At 44.0% G+C, this 16,241-nt stretch overlaps 1 protein-coding gene across 2 annotated transcripts in view; it reads right to left on the minus strand.

Annotated features, from left to right (window-relative positions):
• LOC138951495 (mothers against decapentaplegic homolog 3-like) overlaps positions 1–16,241 on the minus strand; it is a 52,731-nt gene that overhangs the window by 14,192 nt on the left and 22,298 nt on the right. Inside the window, exons 2-3 of one of the 2 annotated variants that reach the window (XM_070323100.1) lie at positions 14,155–14,348; positions 7,205–7,336 (exon numbers count right to left, since the gene is read on the minus strand). In XM_070323100.1, the coding sequence (XP_070179201.1) occupies positions 7,205–7,336; positions 14,155–14,348 (326 nt within the window). Of the gene's footprint in view, positions 1–7,204; positions 7,337–14,154; positions 14,364–16,241 lie in introns of both variants that reach the window. The other variant, XM_070323099.1, reaches the window with a different exon arrangement.

A 16,241-nucleotide genomic window follows, 5' to 3' on the forward strand; every position in this document is an offset into this window, starting at 1 on the left:
AAAAAGAAATACATCATTGGAAAGAATTAAACTTCATCTTTATTGCGGTACACATCATGTGGTAGTGCATGCACAAACAGAGTCATACTATTTGTATGAAGACAACTGAAAATCAACTGTTGAAGCTCTTGTCTTACAGTTCAAGAAACAGCCTGCCTGTACCTAGTTACGGTAACCCGACCTACCCTATTTTTAGGGGCCGACTCTATCACTTTTTATTACATTTGTCAATAAAAACAAAAAAATGAAAAGAAAACGAGTGCAGAAAACGCAATGAAAGCGAAAGCGCTCGAGTCGTCATGCAGACGACAGACGATGCAAGGGAAATAACTCCTTCTACTAAAAAGGCCCAACAGACGCTTGCCATGACAAAAATGGCGGCATCTTCTTCGGTTGTGAGTGCTACACGCTTGGTTGCTCTGCTATTAAGAAACAAAAGTTTAAAAAAAAAAAAGTGATTGCCTACCTTCCTACCCTATTTTTTTTGGCTATGTTACCTTAACCACACTTATTTTTTTTTTGGCCTTAGAATCTCAGAAACGGCAACACATATCAACAATCTAACCAGGCCATTTTCTACACCGATCCTTCCCCAGCCGACACCCAACTGGCCATCCTCTCAAACATTCTCATTCAGGCCTGGGACCACGTGACATCAGCTATACCTGGTATGGCCCTCGTGAAGGCTCGGACAGAGTCTTCAGGGGTTTCTAACCGTGTTTCCGCGATTATTTCTTAAAATCCGAGCACAGGCTGAACTAGCATGGGGAGATGTCAAGAAAATAGGGTGGATGCAACCAGGAGCAGTGCTCCCTTTGGTGCCAAGAAATCTGTTGTCGCAAAGGCAGTATACACAGGTGCGTTGCCATGTTACAGCATAAGCCCTCGAATACCTGTGTTTGGACGGGGTTTGTGTCAAGCCTCGAATATTTTCGACCATTAGTGGTGGACACAGCAGTCAGACGTGACTGTATGCCTGTCCTCAAGAGTCACAGTGTTTAAATACCTTGATCTAGCGACGAAAGATGCACAACATGTTTTAGGGCTTCTTGTTATTTGAACTTGGCAGGGGTTGGGTCACCTGGTTAAACACCCGAACAGACGACAGTTGTTTGGTTTCAGATTGGAACTAATTAACCCAGGTTTCGTCACCACTGATGATATTCCATGTTGATTTGGACAAGCCATTGGTGATTTTTTCAAGTATTGTCAGGCAACACTCTGCCATACCCCTCTTTTTCCCGTCACTGGGTTCATGTGGTACCCAACCGGCAAATCGCTTTGGGGCCATTAAATATTTGTGTAAGATCTTTTCAAATGCAGAGCTTTTAATGCCAAGGGCTTGTTGCATCTCCCTGAATATAATTAAGTGATCTTCTCTTATTACCTGTTCAACAGCGCCAATGTTTTCGAGGATAACGGATGAAATGGGTAGACCAGGGTGGGTATAATTTTCGAGGCTCCGTCTACCCGGTTTGAAATTGCTGTACCAGTTTTACACCAAGGCTGTACAAAGAGCGTTCATCCTAAAACATTTCATCTCACTTTCATGCAAATCGGCCTCTTTTAACCTTTAGTTTGTAGTTATTGTAAGTTATCGATCCGAAATAGTGAATTTGAGCTTCATGACGCAATGTCATACATTGTGCGGTGGGTAACTTTCCCGAGTCGACCATATGAAAACGACATAACTCTGGAACTTCATTTTTTGTGTCAAGCCTCACAATAGTCTATTATTTGATGGCATGATTTTGTATTTAACGCCATATTGCCAGGAGCCTGGATTCTAAATAATAATGGAACAGCCCTCGTACATTAAAAACACATCGTCACGCTCATAAGATAATTGCCTATGTCATTTTTTTTTTTTTTAGAGTTTTCAGACAAACGCAAACAAACTTTTCGGTTTCTGAACAATCTGCCAATCTCATTTTAGTTATAAGTAGCAAACTGCCTATCTCAAGCGGTTGACAGCGGTATACGCATCAAATAAAGAGCTGACAGCAACATTTTCTATCAGCACAAATGCATAACAACCCCGAAAAGCTTTCGCATACCTTCACATTCTTTAAACAAGTCTTTATGTTTCAAAACGGAAAATTGCCTAACTCAGAAACGAGAACAGCAGTTTTGCTTACGTAACCGTGGTCTGAGAGTTTGTACTCTCTAACACATGACAGATACCCTTCCAGTAGCTTCCCCTGTAGTCTCACTGCAGAAATGCTCAACACTGAGTGGATATTTTTCTTATAAGCGCGACGACATTCAATTTTCTAACAATGACAGAGATCCAAATTCAGTCATTGGTGCAAACACAAACAAAATACAACAAATAATAGGCCGTGAAAGGTGGATGCAGCGCCTAAAGGCAGTCGATCTACTGGCCGATGTGAATGCGTGATATATTGTGTAAAAAATTCCATCTCACACGGCATTAATAGGTAACATGCGCCTTGAGTCGCCTTGTGTGGTGAGATACGTGCGCGATATAAATCCTCGTAAATAAAAATAAATAAAATTGTCAGTAAGTACTGGTGTCACATGACTGATGTGAATCAGTTGATTGGCTAATGGCGATGCGCTAAAACTGTTAGCGCACTCTTGGAGTGTGCTAACTTTTCCACAGAGCGTATTCTTCCGCCCTTTGCCTAAGCGAGACTGTGCTCTCATCCTCAGAATTAATTAATGACATGTAGCTTATATTCTCCACAATACCAAAATACCATAAATTTCCTGCTTCTCAATTAAAGCAGAAGTGGTTTATTTCTGACAGATTGCATGTGCCTGTGCCACAGTTGCCACTGATCTAAAAATAGAACCCGCTGTGTCTATTTTTCAGTTTCGACTTGCTAAGAATCTTCTCATAATTATGCCGTAGCTTATTATCCACATTACCAAATGATGAGTTAGTATACCATTCCCAGCAGCTAACAGAAAACACAAGTGTTATTCCGATGACGTACCTCTGAACTAGATCAGCATTTGGAATATATACGTAGCAGATTACACTGAAATACGACTGCATCAGTGCAGTAAATGAATGGTTTCCGAATTATTATTTCAAGGCAACAACAATCGGAATCGAAAACGTGTAGGGTTAAGAACGTTCTTACCATGTATAAAACTTATTACCAGCCTGCCTCATGCGTGCAGACGAGCAATTGTTGTTTTTGAAAATTAATGAGACTGCAGTGCAGTGCCGTGGTTCGCTTGCCCTAGCCGCCCTAGCAGACGACATAAACCTCGCAGCAAATTAACATGTTGGGCAAATGTGAACAAACAAACGATGGGGACATAATACGTGTAGGGTTCACAGCATTCTTACGGTTCATATATAATAGTACCAGTCTCCCCGATGAGTGAAGATACAACACGAGAAACATACCACATTTACTTTGAAAATCCGAGTCTGCTAACCGTGGCCTTGGCCGGAGTCAATTCAAGGGGCAACACTCTGCACAGTCAATCTGTCGAAGCTCGATGAAGGTTTCGAATCGCAAATAACTGAGAGCACAGTCCTTTCTCCTAGTTTAAATGAGGTCTCTATGAAAATCATCACTTTTTAGCTTAACGCTACCAACAGAAATTAAAACAAGAGTTTGCGTGTGACGAAAGCACGACACACTTGAGACAGCCCACACAAAAGTAGATCCAGTGACACAAACCTGACCACACAGTTACGCCTATCCAAATGCGCGTTGCAAAATGTGCGTTTTGAATCTTCTTTTTTCTGGCTTCGTTCAATAATGAATTTTCTCGATTTGCTCTATAAATCCCTTAGAGCACTGGGATGTCTCAATAACTTAAAAAAAAAATTATAAAATAAAAATGCACCTGTGGGTGTAGTATGGCTCCACACAAAGACCGGTAATGCTTACTGACACCAATGGTTTCTGTTACTGTAACATTCTGCCCTACAATACTGTGCAACTCATCCTTCAAAGACTCTCCTTTTTAAGACCAGATTTACCCCCCGCGGGTTAGGGGGAGTCCCATATTGGTTGGGACGAGAAAGAATTTACCCGATGCTAACCAGCATGTCGTAAGAGGCGACTAACAGGTTCTGTTTCTCCTTTTACCCTTGTTAAGTGTTTCTTGTATAGAATATAGTCAATGTTTGCAAAGATTTTAGTCAAGCAGTATGTAAGAAATGTTAAGTCCTTTGTACTGGAAACTTGCATTCTCCCAGTAAGGTCATATATTGTACTACGTTGCAAGCCCCTGGAGCAAATTTTTGATTAGTGCTTTTGTGAACAAGAAACAATTAACAAGTGGCTCTATCCCATCTCCCCCCTTTCCCCTATCCCATCTCCCCCCTTCCCCCGTCGCGATATAACCTTGAATGGTTGAAAACGACGTTAAACACCAAATAAGGAAAGACCAGATTTTCTCAGATTTCTGGAGGTCTTAAAAGGGGGGTTCCACTGTAGCTCAGTTTTCAGGCATTCCTACACTTTGTGTGTGTAGCTCTGGTACCTTTTTTCGGTTTCTAGCGCGTACAGGACACAGGGACGCACAGGTTGGAGAACCCTCACTGCATGCTAGACATGAAAAAAACGCACACGAAAAGTGCAGAAAATTCCTTTTTCCTCAGAATAGGAACAAGAAACTGCAGGTGAGAAGAACGACCTCTGAGGAACACCCTCTGGCCAGAGGAGACAGCGCTACAAAAGAAGCTATACGGCCCCAGAGAGGACTTGGAGAGGACAGCACGTTTCGCCCTACAGTCCGGACTGACGATCTGACAGCGAACGACAAGAAGAAGAACAACAACCTCTGAGGGACACCCTCTGACCAGAGGAGACAGCGCTACTAAAGAAGCTATACGGCCCCAGAGAGGACTTGGAGAGGACAGCATGTTTCACCCTGCAGTCCGGACTGACGATCTAACAGTGAACGACAAGAAGAAGAAGAACGACCTCTGAGGAACACCCTCTGGCCAGAGGAGACAGCGCTACAAAAGAAGCTATACGGCCCCAGAGAGGACTTGGAGAGGACAGCACGTTTCGCCCTGCAGTCCTGACTGACGATCTAACAGCGAACGACAAGAAGAAGAACAACCTCTGAGGGACAACCTCTGGCCAGAGGAGACAGCGCTACAAAAGAAGCTATACGGGCCCAGAGAGGACTTGGAGAGGACAGCACGTTTCGCCCTGCAGTCCGGACTGACGATCTAACAGCGAACGACAAGAAGAAGAACAACCTCTGAGGGACACCCTCTGGCCAGAGGAGACAGCGCTACAAAAGAAGCTATACGGGCCCAGAGAGGACTTGGAGAGGACAGCACGTTTCGCCCTGCAGTCCGGACTGACGATCTAACAGCGAACGACAAGAAGAAGAAGAACAACCTCTGAGGGACACCATCTGGCCATAGGAGACAGCGCTACAAAAGAAGCTATACGGCCCCAGAGAGGACTTGGAGAGGACAGCACGTTTCGCCCTGCAGTCCGGACTGACGATCTAACAGCGAGCGACATGAAGAAGAAGAACAACCTCTGAGGGACACCCTCTGGCCATAGGAGACAGCGCTACAAAAGAAGCTATACGGCCCCAGAGAGGACTTGGAGAGGACAGCACGTTTCGCCCTGCAGTCCGGACTGACGATCTAACAGCGAACGACAAGAAGAAGAACAGCCTCTGAGGGACACCCTCTGGCCAGAGGAGACAGCGCTACAAAAGAAGCTATACGGCCCCAGAGAGGACTTGGAGAGGACAGCATGTTTCACCCTGCAGTCCGGACTGACGATCTAACAGTGAACGACAAGAAGAAGAAGAACAACCTCTGAGAGACACCCTCTGGCCAGAGGAGACAGCGCTACAAAAGAAGCTATACGGCCCCAGAGAGGACTTGGAGAGGACAGCACGTTTCGCCCTGCAGTCCGGACTGACGATCTAACAGTGAACGACAAGAAGAAGAACAACAACCTCTGAGGGACACCCTCTGACCAGAGGAGACAGCGCTACTAAAGAAGCTATACGGCCCCAGAGAGGACTTGGAGAGGACAGCACGTTTCGCCCTGCAGTCCTGACTGACGATCTAACAGCGAACGACAAGAAGAAGAACAACCTCTGAGGGACACCCTCTGACCAGAGGAGACAGCGCTACAAAAGAAGCTATACGGCCCCAGAGAGGACTTGGAGAGGACAGCACGTTTCGCCCTGCAGTCCGGACTGACGATCTAACAGTGAACGACAAGAAGAAGAACAACAACCTCTGAGGGACACCCTCTGACCAGAGGAGACAGCGCTACTAAAGAAGCTATACGGCCCCAGAGAGGACTTGGAGAGGACAGCACGTTTCGCCCTGCAGTCCTGACTGACGATCTAACAGCGAACGACAAGAAGAAGAACAACAACAAGATAACAATGAAACTCGCCCAAAACATTTTATTTTTATCGTTTTTATTTTATATCATACTTTTTTCCTCGAGTTTGACCCCTGCGTCTTGTATAACAAAGCGCCTAATCCGTGTATGAAATACGAAAAAAATCAAGGAGACCGCCTGAGTACCAGTCAAACAACTTGTGATAATGCATGTTTCAGCTACTAGGTACTACCCTGGCCAAGTTTCCTCTCAAGACATCAAAGAGGCCGCCCCATAGGTTAAAACTCGGTCACTGACCCCGGTGCAGGAAGTGTTTCCTCTCTCAGATCTATGACAGGGGAAACACCTCTCATAGCAAAAACTGGGTCATTGACCCCTGGGAAGAAGGTCAGTGTCTATAAACAAAGCAACCCAGCTATCACAATGGACCTGCCTTTGGCCGCACACACAGAGCACACATATTTCCTCTCTGTATTCTTCCTTTGATGTGCGGCTTATTTTCATTCTTCGACCGTTTGTTACCGGTATACTTTTTTAATTTTGGTGCGCCCTATCGGCCCCCTGCGCCCAATGGGTGACTGGATTACAATTTTGTTTAAAAAGAAGAGGGTGCGCCTTATGCGCTGTAGCGCCTTGTAACCCGGAAAGTACGGTATGTTTTCATGGTTATCTTTTTCTTCTTCTTTTTTTCTCCTTTTTTCTTGTCACTGACCAGTATAGGGCCCAGATGTTTTGTGGGGCCCATTTATTTTTTTGTCGTGTCGTGAATAAATGGTTCTTTGTATACCCTTTTTTTTTACGCTAGTGGTGCTGTTGTTGTGTTGTAATACATGTATTTAAAAAGAAAGAAAAAGAAAAAAAGAAATTAAGTCACTGACCAGGGATACTGAAGTTGTCATTGAGACCTGCGGGGAAGTCCGTGTTTTCCGGGATGGTGGTACTGTAGTCGTCCAATTGCGGAATCTTGTCGGGTATCTCCGTGTGGCGTGGGACCAGTACTGGGGGCAGCACTGCAACCACAAAACATGAAATGGGCTTAAATTCATCTTTTCATCCACTTAACACACACTCCTGTTGAGATGCAATTCAAAACCACCACATGAAATGGGGGTTATTTCATCATTTCATCCACGTAAGGATCACCCAGAATTTGGAAAAAAATTGTTTTTCAGATATACTAAATTATGATGTTGCCAAAAGCTAGAACAATATCTCTATTTTCATGTGCAGTTTACATTTTGTCTCTAGCATACATAGTTTTCTTGCAATAAGTGGTCAAAGTAGGTTGGTGGGAATTAAAAATCCCTTTAATCAAGGCCTCTGTTGAATGAAATTATCGGTTCTGATGATGAATTTGATTCCAAAAACTGCTCAGAACAGTCAGACACAGATGATGAATCAGACAGTAGCTCAAGTGAAGATAGTTTTGATTCTAATCTCTTGATGACCCCCCCATAAAGGACATAAACTGATAGATGTTGAACTTTTTGCTGTTTTATGTGGTGAAAGTTCGCGCGAAATCACAGGCAGCTGCACTGTCTGAATGAAAAACTTTTTTAAATATTCACCTATTCCATTGAAACTTTGCACATCAAATGTTCACTTGACTGGCTATTGTTTGTTCTAGAATGAAGCTGATAATCAGAAAAATAGATTTTTTTTATTGCGTGATATATCATAATAATATAGAATTATAGTATTCTTTTGCTAATGCTACTAAAAGCAACATTTCCAAAAAAACAGAAAGCTTTTAGAGCATACAGTAGGTAATGATGCTTTAAATATGAGTGCCAATTTATTTTTCAATTGGACACATAGTTTTTCCCGAAGAGAGCATTCAAAAATGCTAAAATTAGCATTTTTGCAGGTTTATTTTGCCCATTATTTTACGAATTAAATAATGTTGTCAGTTGTTCTACTTAATGTAGGTATTCAAACTTGATGTTTTCTGAAAATATAATGATTTTTGAAGAAAACTACCAAACATCAAGCCAATTCATTGATTGCAAGTGACTGAATAAAAAAATTACAGTTTTGGTCCGACAATCTGGGTGACCCTTACGCCTTACAAACTCCTTTTAACTCATTGTCTCCCAGGTACGGATATATCCGTACCCACTCATATGGCTCTATCTGACCAGGTGCGGATATATCCGCTCAGACTGTTAGCTTCAGTCGCTTCCTGTAATGTCGATCTAACGCCTGCATTCCAGCGTATTGATACACAGTTTCCACACAGTTACTACTATTCTGAGTGACCTGCTGCAGCACAGCTGGTCTTGGCTAAAAAAAAACTTGGTCAACATAGGTGGGGTAGAAAGTGTTAAGGCGAAATTCTTTGATCACTCAGTGAAAACATAAGATGAAATTCTTCTATCACTTAGTGAAAACACAACATGAAATGGGGTTTAATTCATTATCCCCCGAAAGCGGGATTAAAATTGACATACAAGCAAAAGATCATGGGAGTTTCAACCCATGAACGAAGACAAAATTCTTCTGTGTGAAAACCCCCTAAAGGTTATTGCTGTCCAACCTGCCCTGGCGACCACCATAGAATGTTAAATAAATGAAAATACAAAACACTAAGCACTCCAACCTGAACGAACAGACAAATAACAATGACAAATCTCAGACTAAAAGCTTGGGCATTGCTTGTTTTTGGACGATGGCGGACGGGCGCCGTGGCGGGGTGGTAAGACGTCAGCCTCTTAATCGGAAGGTCGAGGGTTCGAATCCCGGCCGCGGCCTCCTGGTGGGTTAAGTGTGGAGATTTTTCCGATCTCCCAGGTCAACTTATGTGCAGACCTGCTAGTGGCTTATCCCCCTTCGTGTGTACACGCAAGCACAAGACCAAGTGCGCACGTAAAAGCTCCTGTAATCCATGTCATAGTTCGGTGGGTTATAGAAACACGAAAATACCCAGCATGCTTCCCCCGAAATCGGCGTATGGCTGCCTAAATGGCGGGGTAAAAACGGTCATACACGTAAAATTCCACTCGTGCAAAAAACCACGAGTGTACGTGGGAGTTTCAGCCCACAAACGCAGAAGAAGAAGGACGATGGCATTTCAGCACACACAAAATTACTTGTTCATTGATTTTGAACTGTCTGCGCTTTTATCAGTTTCGAAATTATTTCTGCCCCAAAAATGTGATAGCTAGTCTTATTTGCACTTGAAACGTTTTTCTGACACAAAACCTCCCAGTGTAACTCAACTTCAGTAAAACAATCTTCATCCATTTTTCGTTCTTGGTTTAATAAATAAATGTGATGGCTATTCTATTTTACATTTGAACCTTCCCTCCCACACAAAACGTTCCAGTTTCACAGGCTTAGCAGACAATATTCAAACTTTTTTTTGTTCTTGCTAAAGTAATGTGAAGAAAAGGTATTTTCTCTCATGAAAAACACGTTTGCTTTTTAAAATCTTTATATGAGATTGACGTCAGACTGCGTGTTGTGGCAAAGGAACTACATCAGTGTGGCACAAAATGCTGTTCTTTCTTTCTTTCTTTATTTGGTGTTTAACGTCGTTTTCAATCACGAAGGTTATATCGCGACGGGGAAAGGGGGGGAGATGGGATAGAGCCACTTGTTAATTGTTTCTTGTTCACAAAAGCACTAATCAAAAAATTGCTCCAGGGGCTTGCAAGTAGTACTTCTTCTTCTTCTTCTGCGTTCGTGGGCTGAAACTCCCACGTACACTCGTGTTTTTGCACGAGTGGAATTTTACGTGTATGACCGTTTTTACCCCGCCATTTAGGCAGCCATACGCCGCTTTCGAAGGAAGCATGCTGAGTATTTTCGTGTTTCTATAACCCACCGAACTCTGACATGGATTACAGGATCTTTTTCGTGCCCACTTGGTCTTGTGCTTGCGTGTACACACGAAGGGGGATAAGCCACTAGCAGGTCTGCACATAAGTTGACCTGGGAGATCGGAAAAATCTCCACACTTAACCCACCAGGCGGCCGCGGCAGGGATTCGAACCCTCGACCTTCCGCTTTGGAGGCCGACGTCTTACCACCACGCCACAGCGCCCGTCCGCAAGTAGTACAATATATTACCTTACTGGGAGAATGCAAGTTTCCAGTACAAAGGACTTAACATTTCTTACATACTGCTCGACTAAAATCTTTACAAACATTGACTATATTCTATACAAGAAACACTTAACAAGGGTAAAAGGAGAAACAGAATCCGTTAGTCGCCTCTTACGACATGCTGGGGAGCATCCGGTAAATTCTTCCCCCTAACCCGCGGGGGGGAGAACAAAATGCTGTTATTGTTGTTTGTTGTTGTTAATGGCTAACCCAGAACTTGGAGCTAACACATCACATGTTCCCCATTTCTGGTACGGTGGAATCTAGCTCACTTGTAAGACCTCCCAACTAAGACCCTAGCTTTCTCAGATTTTCTGTTCATAACCTCTGCAAATTTACCCCCATTGTAAGACTTCCCCTTTTAAAGACCAGATTTTCTGTTCATAACCTCTGCAAATTTACCCCCATTGTAAGACTTCCCCTTTTTAAGACCAGATTTTCTGTTCATAACCTCTGCAAATTTACCCCCATTGTAAGACTTCCCCTTCTTAAGACCAGATTTTCTGTTCAAAACCTCTGCCAATTTACCCCCATTGTGAGACTTCCCCTTCTTAAGACCAGATTGTCTGATTTGCTGAGGTCTAAAAACCACTGGAGATGCGGGGGGGGGGGGGGGGGGGGGGGGGGTAGAACAAGTGTGTTGTGAGTTGTAAGGGTCGAGGCACACTTCCTCCAACTGATATATGAAAGGGAAACACTGACTGAGGCATACTTCCTCCAACTGATATATGAAAGGGAAACACTGACTGAGGCATACTTCCTCCAACTGATATATGAAAGGGAAACACTGACTGAGGCATACTTCCTCCAACTGATATATGAAAGGGAAACACTGACTGAGGCATAACTTCCTCCAACTGATATATGAAAGAGAAACACTGACTGAGGCATAACTTCCTCCAACTGATATATGAAAGGGAAACACTGACTGAGGCATAATTTCCTCCAACTGATATATGAAAGGGAAACACTGACTGAGGCATAACTTCCTCCAACTGATATATAAAAGGGAAACACTGACTGAGGCATAACTTCCTCCAACTGATATATGAAAGGGAAACACTGACTGAGGCATACTTCCACCAACTGATATATGAAAGGGAAACACTGACTGAGGCATAACTTCCTCCAACTGATATATGAAAGGGAAACACTGACTGAGGCATACTTCCACCAACTGATATATGAAAGGGAAACACTGACTGAGGCATAACTTCCTCCAACTGATATATGAAAGGGAAACACTGACTAAGGCATAACTTCCTCCAACTGATATATGAAAGGGAAACACTGACTGAGGCATAATTTCCTCCAACTGATATATGAAAGGGAAACACTGACTGAGGCATAACTTCCTCCAACTGATATATGAAAGGGAAACACTGACTGAGGCATAACTTCCTCCAACTGATATATGAAAGGGAAACACTGACTGAGGCATAATTTCCTCCAACTGATATATGAAAGGGAAACACTGACTGAGGCATAACTTCCTCCAACTGATATATGAAAGGGAAACACTGACTGAGGCATACTTCCACCAACTGATATATGAAAGGGAAACACTGACTGAGGCATACTAGAAAAGCAGGCTAATGTAACTGAGTGCCCACAGCACAACAATCACCTTTGGAGGCAAAGCCACTCGAACAGGATTGACTGAGGCATACTTCCTCCAACTGATATATGAAAGGGAAACACTGACTGAGGCATACTTCCTCCAACTGATATATGAAAGGGAAACACTGACTGAGGCATACTTCCTCCAACTGATATATGAAAGAAAAACACTGACTGAGGCATACTTCCTCCAACTGATATATGAAAGGGAAACACTGACTGAGGCATACTTCCTCCAACTGATATATGAAAGGGAAACACTGACTGAGGCATAACTTCCTCCAACTGATATATGAAAGGGAAACACTGACTGAGGCATAACTTCCTCCAACTGATATATGAAAGGGAAACACTGACTGAGGCATACTTCCTCCAACTGATATATGAAAGGGAAACACAGACTGAGGCATACTTCCTCCAACTGATATATGAAAGGGAAACACTGACTGAGGCATAACTTCCTCCAACTGATATATGAAAGAGAAACACTGACTGAGGCATACTTCCTCCAACTGATATATGAAAGGGAAACACTGACTGAGGCAATTTTACTTCCTTCAACTGATATATGAAAGGGAAACACTGACTGAGGCATAACTTCCTCCAACTGATATATATGAAAGGGAAACACTGACTGAGGCATACGAGAAAAGCAGGCTAATGTAACTGAGTGCCCACAGCACAACAATCACCTTTGGAGGCAAAGCCACTCGAACAGGATTGACTGAGGCATACTTCCTCCAACTGATATATGAAAGGGAAACACTGACTGAGGCATACTTCCTCTAACTGATATATGAAAGGGAAACACTGACTGAGGCATACGAGAAAAGCAGGCTAATGTAACTGAGTGCCCACAGCACAATAATCACCTTTGGAGGCAAAGCCACTCGAACAGGATTGAGATTTTAGAGCTAATTTCCTTGCCCTACAAAAACTGCTATGGGTACACAAAGGTTACCAAGAGCAAGCAGAGGCAGCAGTAGCCAGACCCCATCACAAACAGAACTCTACAATTGACAGATGTCTAGCCGTCGGCATATAAGAAACGTCGAGAAATAGCTCGTACTCTTCGCCGGCAGACTACTGCAGTCTGCTGTGAAGGGTGACGCAGTCCTCTCCCTGTCACACTAAAGTGCTGTTCACATGGCAGACTTGCAACCATCTTGTGACCAACTTTAGTCGTTTGAAAATCGCTCCTGAGTCATTGAGGCTGAATCGGCGAAAAGTCTGCCATGTGAACAGCCCCAGCGACTCGCGCCAGAATCCCCAGCGACTCGCGCCAGATTCCAAAACCCAGTTGAGCACTGTCCGACTCGGCCATGAATCGCCAGCGACTCACACCAGACTTTTCTTATCGCGCTTACGGATTGGTTAGCTCTAGCAACTGAGTTATATATATAGACATATACATCTCTGTGGCTCTAGCCTTCCTTTCTCCGGAAAATATTGAGGACGACCGGACAATCCCAAAAGGCTAAGTCTGGCAAGAATCGCCGCTTAAAACTTGTCTGCGCTGTTCACATGGGCAGCGATTTTGATTTGACTTGCCGACGACTAAAATCGCTTAAAAGTTGGTCACAATTTGTTTCCAAGTCTGCCATGTGAACAGCACTTAAGAAACACCAGCTTGCGGGAACATGAAGCGAGAGGAACACTGGACTCTCTGAACATCAGGCAAGGGAAACGGAGGCTACATGGGAACACCTATTCAGGAATGAAAGAATCTTCATTAAATCAGGCAGAGCGCTATATTAAGATCGAAGAAACAAAGGGACGTCAGCGCTCTGATTGCACAAGTCACGTGCAACAACATTTGCCTCCATTGTAACACTCCTACCCACTAAGATCCTGTTTCATCAGACTTTCTGTTCATGATGCCTGTCAATTTGCCTCCATTGTAACACTCCCTCCCTTATTATTTCACATCTTTTAACATCTCTAAAAAAATAAAGGGGGGGGGGGGGGGGCGGGAGCAGGGGTTTCAACTGTATACTTACCTGTCATAAAAGAACTAAGCAGATGCGTTTGAGTGCAGGTATTGGTGATGAGGCCGTTAATTGTATTGACATTTAAACCAAAGGTGAGAGCGGGTACACACCTGGTGCCTCGACACGCGTGTAGTGGTAGGGGTTGACGCACACTCTATCCAGCTTGAGGTGGAATGGGAACTCGCAACGCTCGGTGGCGCGGAGCTCCTGATGGTTCTGAAGATCGGACCACCGCCACAGGCGACAGTAAATGACGTGGGGCAAGCCCTTTCGGTGCGACACCTGTAGACGACCGTCCAGCGACCTGCCCGCAGACACACTAATAATATTGATATTGGTTGCTGACAGACAGACAGACAGACAGACAGACACAGGCGACAGTAATTGACGTGGGGCAAGCCTGAAGAAGAAGAAGAAGAAATGAAAATGATGATAATGGTTGTTGACGGCTGTACATTAGTCTCTGTATTGTAAAAAAGCCCATTCATGTACTGCAAAACAACCAAGTTACACACACACACACACACACACACACACTCACACACACACACACACACACACGCGCGTACACACACACATCCTCTCTCTCTCCATTTCTCTCTCCCATTCTCTCTCTCACACATACAACCACATTATATCCACCCCCACCCACCTTTCTTTCTACTCTTATTGCACACCAAATCACCCCCACCCAATCAATCTCTTAGTCATTATACCTAATACCAACACACACACCAACAACAGACTCAAAATGGAAAAACAAACTAAACAAACTACACAGACAGGTTAAGTACTAACACGCGCGCATGTATACCAAGGCTTCCATTAAATTCAGTGTCACGTTGCCTTTGTCTTGGCGGCAAAACCAGACGAACCAGCATCATCTTCTCCAGGTCTGGTAACCAAGGAAGAAGTCATGTTGCTAAGCAACCGGACAAATGTAACGTGAGGAGGCAGCACAGACAAAGGGGGGTGGGGCGGGGAGCAGGGGAGGGGGGAACAAAGGTCCCGCAGTGAAACAGTAGACTAGTAATGTCTCCCTACACTTTATGACTCGCACGCATTATCGTTCTTGTGCGTGCAGACAGATTGCACATCAAACGAAAGTTTGGAGGGTGGGGGTATGGGGATAGGGGTAAGGAGTGGATGTGTGCGGAGGGTGGGGGTATGGGGATAGGGGTAAGGAGTGGATGTGTGCGGAGGCGGGGGGGGGGGGGGGTGAGGGGGGGGGACAGACAAGGGGAGACGGTGAGTGATCGAGCGATTGGCAGTCACAGACACAAGACCTAAGGAGATTTGGATGCCAAGGTAGACTGACAGGCTTACATGTAGACACGAGAAAATGTGATCGCTTGAACGTTTGATTTCTCTTCTCTAAATCATGCGATAATAATAATAATAATAAATGAGCATGTATATAGCGCAACATCATAACTTTACAATTATGCTCTTTGCGCTTATACAAGCATTTACATCTACATTCATAGTCAACAACGCTTAATTAAAAGCAACGCTTAATTGATGTCAGAGGCCGACTTAAAAAGTACTGTATGGTAGCTCGTTTTTCCCAGTGAGAAAGCAGTCTACATTTCAATGAGGGTAACCTCTCAGGACAAAAATGATAACACTACCAACACGGATTTACGCGGCTTTGTTTGTTTGTTTGTTTGTTTGCTCAACGCCCAGCCGACCACGAAGGGCCATATCAGGGCGGTGCTGCTTTGACATACAACGTGCGCCACACACAAGACAGAAGTCGCAGCACAGGCTTCATGTCTCACCCAGTCACATTATTCTGACACCGGACCAACCAGTCCTAGCACTAACCCCATAATGCCAGACGTCAGGCGGAACAGCCACTAGATTGCCAATATTTACGCGGCTGGCTGAGACTGCAGAATGCATGTTTGGGTGCGCTTTACCGTAAACACTGACAGCAATTCTAATTGCTAAGTAAACTGGATCGCTACCGGCATAAAATGTTATATTGTATGTTTTGACCAAAATGTTATTTGCATTTTGTCACCAAAATATGACATGTGACAGATCTCAACAGTCAATGTTCACTCGGTCTCGAGGAATAATGCCTGTCTTGATCTGTGTCAAATGTCATACATGCGATGTACAAAACAACGTATGATATCTCGCTATATTGCTATATTACGTGGATTTCCATTGGTCAATTGGACAAAACTGA

The sequence above is a fragment of the Littorina saxatilis genome, linkage group LG16 (assembly GCF_037325665.1).
Source record: "Littorina saxatilis isolate snail1 linkage group LG16, US_GU_Lsax_2.0, whole genome shotgun sequence".
Taxonomy (NCBI): domain Eukaryota; kingdom Metazoa; phylum Mollusca; class Gastropoda; order Littorinimorpha; family Littorinidae; genus Littorina; species Littorina saxatilis.